Source organism: Myxine glutinosa, chromosome 3 (genome assembly GCF_964187855.1).
Source record: "Myxine glutinosa chromosome 3, kmMyxGlut1.1, whole genome shotgun sequence".
Classification (NCBI taxonomy): domain Eukaryota; kingdom Metazoa; phylum Chordata; class Myxini; order Myxiniformes; family Myxinidae; genus Myxine; species Myxine glutinosa.
In genome coordinates this window covers 74,676,384-74,681,425 of record NC_136263.1, presented here as the reverse complement: position 1 = coordinate 74,681,425, position 5,042 = coordinate 74,676,384, and the positions used below count along the sequence as shown (strand labels likewise).

The following is a 5,042-nucleotide window of genomic DNA, read 5'->3' as shown; positions in this document are numbered from 1 at the left end:
CCCCGATGCCAGGAAGGCAACAGTGGTGAAACAGGCCCAGAAATAGGAGTTACATTTCTCATTATATTTGGGTTTTTTAATATTGTGTGATATGGTGTCTCCATTTTATGAACTGAACATTTGGATTGTTATCATTGAATTTGAGTTTTCATAGCAATATAGTGCTATTTCTGCAGCTATTGTAACTTGTGTTTGCTAGAATACAAAGAAAGTGAGTGGAGGGTGGATTTTCATAAAACAAACTTCTGGTTTTGCTTTCGATCCATATATAGAAAAGTTTTGTAGACACCTTTAGTTTGAAGGCTGATGTGGCACCCCTAAATAAAATCAGATTGCTTTCATATTTGGTGTCTTTTCATTTTGGAACAAAAGGAACATAAAGCCATGTCCCAGTAAATATTTTTTTTAAATTCTTTTGAGCACCACCCTAATATATATATATATGTATATATATATATATGTATATATATATATGTATATGTATATATATATGTATATACATATATATATATATACATATATGTATATATATGTATGTATGTATATATATTTATATGTATATATATACATATATGTATATATATATATATATATATACACATATATGTATGTATATATATGTATATGTATATAGATATATGTATACATAGGCGTATGTATGTGGATATATATATTGTTACGGTCCGCGATTAAGGATGGTATGTTTGCCGAGCGGAGGCTCCACGGCCAAACAGTTGTTCCCCGACTAAACCCAATTCACCAAAACGTTGGCCGTATCGCGCCACAGATATTCAATGTGGAAAAGACTAAGACGACGAATGCAAAGAGGAAGAAGAAGAAGACGTACAGAAGAGTAACGGGGTTTATTATTTACACACACATAAGCAAAAAGAGCAGTCACGATTATTTACAGGGGACATGAAAAAGCAGGTAACACAGTGCAAATTACTAGCTTATACAGACTTAGTTTACTACCCAGGACAGCACGAACAGAACAAACTCACGTACGCAAATGGATGGAAGGGTAGGAATCGTTTGGAGGGATGAGCAGGTGGGATCACAGGGCACAGCGAGCAGGTCCACTCCGGGCGGGAAGCGAGGAGCCGGCAGCTCCTTGTATTCGGCTTTACAGCGCACGCCGGTAGGGTCACTTGGCTGGTTGAAGCGGCTCTTTGTCAAAGGCTTTTCGTATCTCTCACGCAACTCCGGTGCTACGCTGAACTCTCTCCCGGTGGACTGCCGACCCTCTTACGCACCTGGATTCATCTGCCGTATCTCTGGTGTCGCTTGTCCCAGCGATCGTCGCACCCTTCTGTCATACCTTCAGCGCGGGTGTGACACGCCCTCCTCGGTTTCGGTACCGCCCTCCCCCCCCCCCCCCCCCCCCCCCCCCCGTGCTCTGTTTCGTGACCTTGTATGGTAATCCCACGGGCTTGTCTCCTTATTTGGGCATGGCGCCGACGGCACGCCCCTCGTGGCGAGCCACGGGCTTGTTTCCTTATTTGGGCATGGGGCTGAACAGCCCCGCCCTTCGTGGCGCGCCCTGGCTTGCTTCGCCCGGGCGACCCCGCCCCTCCTGTTCAAACAGAGCACGGAGCACATATTCACTATAGCAGCGAAATGAGAGGGCGTGCACCCCACGCTTGTGAACTGCTTTACCCGCAGATGGAGAGTTTGGCTGGGAAATGGAAGTATTGAAGGGGAGCTATTCTTAATTGATTCGGTGCAATGGAGTATTATTTTAATGGAAGACAAGGCCTTACCCTAAAACACATAATAAGATATAAGCTACTGAACAAGGGTTTTATCGTGTCCTTCAATGTGGTGTTTCATGGAATAACTACCGGGACGCCCTTTTTTACCTTTACACAACTCTGGAGGCAGGAGGGGCCATATTCAACAATGTTCATCACCATTTCCAATATAATACAATGCAATCCTCATATCCGCAACAATATATATATATATATATATATATATATATATATATATATATATATATATATATATATATACACAGATCAGGGTGATCCAAAAATTTCAAGATTGGATTTTCATTTCTCCACAAGCCTGCCCCTATTCCTATTGAAGAAAGTAGTTTGTGGTGAAAATTTGAGCTCGATTTGGACAATATTTAGAGGTTGCTCAAAATGTTGACAAATTTTAATGAATAATAAGAGACAATTTTTAGCATCACACATCAATTCATAGATAAATATTCTATGAATTGATCCATATTCCATGGGCTGCATTTGAAATATTTTTTTCAGAGTTCTAGGTTATCTCAACGTTGTATATTTTTTGCATGCTGAATTCAGAAATGTATCTAATTTCGCTCGATCAGGTCAAGTTTATGTCTATCTCGATTTTAAGGAAAAAATAATCAATTTTTGTTTTTTTAATTAACATTTTTTAAATTCAAAATCAGACACATTGACAGAAAATGTACAAACTATACATATAATGACACACAAGTACACTTAAGGTGGAAGAAAGTGCTTTCTCAATTACTTTCATTTCAGTTTCAGAAAAATATAGATAAATCGTTTTCTGGCAACACCCAACTTCAGTCGCTCCAGCAGCTGCGTGGCTCAGTCTGGTGTCTCCTGTCCACTTAGGTGCACGTGAGCGGAAGTACATCCTGCGTAGTGTCCTTACTATAACATTACTGTGATTCACGATGAATCGATAGTGCAAGAATGACCCAAACAAGTTCTGCTATATCTGTGGTAAAGTGACCATGCCAGACCTGCAGTCTAACATCACACGTTTTGTAAGGAAAAGCTATCACGCATACTTTGGAATGAAACTTGGTGACCAGGACAAAGCCTTTGCCCCTCACATATGCTGAAAAATGTGCGTTGAGAGTCTGCGGCACTGGAGCCACAAGAAGATTGAGTGTCTGCCTTTTGGTATCCCAATGGTGTGGAGGGAGGGAAGAGATCATACTAATGACTGTTATTTCTGTATGACAAACCTACAACGTGAGTTTATCAATTTTGTTTGCGTTTAACTTTATGTTTAATAAATTCCCAAACATTCTAAATTGTTTAACTTTATATATCATGTCACCCCCTTGACGGTATGTCTATCTTTCATTTTAGGCATAAATCGAAAAAACAAGCAACACTTAAAGTATCCAGGCGTGCCATCTGCCATTAAACCAGTGCCTCATGGACCAGGAATTCCAATTCCAGCACCGCCCGAAAATTGCAGACATTCGGTGTCTGATTCCGATGAACAAATGGAAGATGGTGACATATCTGGTACATATCAACCTACGGGCAAGACAAGTCAACCCAAACTCTTTAGCCAAGTGGAGTTGAACGATTTGACACGAGATTTGTGTTTGTCCAAAGAATCTGCTCAGTTGCTCGGGTCACGACTTCGTGAAAATCGTTTGTTAGCTCCTGAAACTACATTCTCCTGGTACCACAGCCGTAAAGAAGAGTTTCGAGAATATTTTAGTTCGGATGATGAAGTTTCTCTGGTTTACTGTAGCAACATCACCGGCCTCATTGCAGCTATGGGTTTAGCGTATGATCCTACAGAATGGCGGCTCTTCATCGATTCCTCAAGTAGAAGCTTGAAAGCAGTACTACTCTTCAATGGCAACAAGTAAAGATCGCGTCTGTTCCGGTGGGTCACTCGGTACAGATGACTGAGAACTATAGTAACATGGAGCATTTGCTAACTGCTTTGAAGTACAAAGATCACAATTGGATGATTTGCGGAGACCTAAAGTAAAGGTATGTTGGTGTCAACCTAGTTACATATATTTTTCTACTTTATTTATTGAAATATTCTTAACATGGATTAAAATATACATTTTTAATAAACTGGAATAACAAATTTTAAAACAAATGTGTTCTTTATTTTTATTTATAGGTTGTGTCCATGGTGCTGGGTCTACAAGGTGGTGACGCCAAATACCCCTGCTTTCTCTGTCTGTGGGACAGCCGAGCAGACAAGCAGCACTATGTACAATGCAACTGGCCAGAAAGATCTGGCCTGGAACCAGGTTCCCACAACATTGTGTCACACGCTCTTGTGAATCCTCAGAAGATTCTACTTCCGCCACTGCACATCAAGCTCGGACTTATGAAGAATTTTGTCAAAGCACTGAACAAAGAAGGTCGAGCTTTCGCTTTCCTGAACAAGAAATTTCCTAGTGCAAGTGAGGCCCAACTGAAAGCAGGCATTTTTGATGGCCCTCAGATCAGGGAGCTTATGAAAGATCCTAAATTGGATGAAAGTATGGAGAGCAATGAGAGGAATGCCTGGCTCTCATTCAAATCCATTGTGACAAACTTTCTGGGCAATCACCAAAGTCCAGAGTATGAATGTGTTGTGGAAGGGCTCCTGCAGAGCTTCCAGGCTCTTGGTGCACGCATGTCCATAAAGATGCATTTTCTCAGCTCTCATTTAGACTACTTTCTGGAAAACTGTGGTGATGTCAGCAAGGAGCAAGGAGAACGGTTTCACCAGGATATTCGAGTGATAGAAGAGAGGTACCAGGGCCGATGGGATGTCAACATGCTTGCAGATTACTGTTGGTGCCTCAAGAGAGATGTTGCAGATGCGACACACAGACGAAAATCTTTGCGAAAGCCATTTATTCCACATGAATTGTTTTCCTACGTCTTTTTTAATGTTGAATTTCACATTAACGGTACTTGTGCGTCATTTTATATATAGCTTGTACATTTTCTGTCGATGCAAGTCTGATTTTGAATTTTAAAAATGCTAATTAAAAAAACAAAAATTTTGATTCTTTTTTGCCTTAAAATTGAGATAGCATAAAAACTTGACCTGATTGAGCGAAATGAGATACATTTCTAAATTCAGCATGCAAAAAGCATATAAGAGACGTTGAGAAAACCTAGACCTCTGAAATGACGCAGACCAGTGATAATTATCGATTGTCAATTGCTCAAATTATTTATTATTGTTGGCTTGCACTTGTCTTCAATGGTATGACCAAGAGATTGTGCAAAACCACCGGCCACAAACATAGCACGCCGATCTGAGAGATTTATTCT

General features: G+C 40.5%; 1 protein-coding gene across 1 annotated transcript; it reads left to right on the top strand.

Annotated features, from left to right (window-relative positions):
• The first annotated feature begins 2,094 nt into the window (after positions 1-2,094).
• LOC144891331 (uncharacterized) lies at positions 2,095-4,771 on the top strand. The gene is made up of 2 exons (XM_078774212.1): positions 2,095-3,749; positions 3,889-4,771. The coding sequence occupies exon 2, from the start codon at positions 3,898-3,900 to the stop codon at positions 4,696-4,698; it is 801 nt and encodes a 266-aa protein (XP_078630338.1). The 5' UTR covers positions 2,095-3,749; positions 3,889-3,897; the 3' UTR covers positions 4,699-4,771.
• Positions 4,772-5,042: the final 271 nt, after the last annotated feature.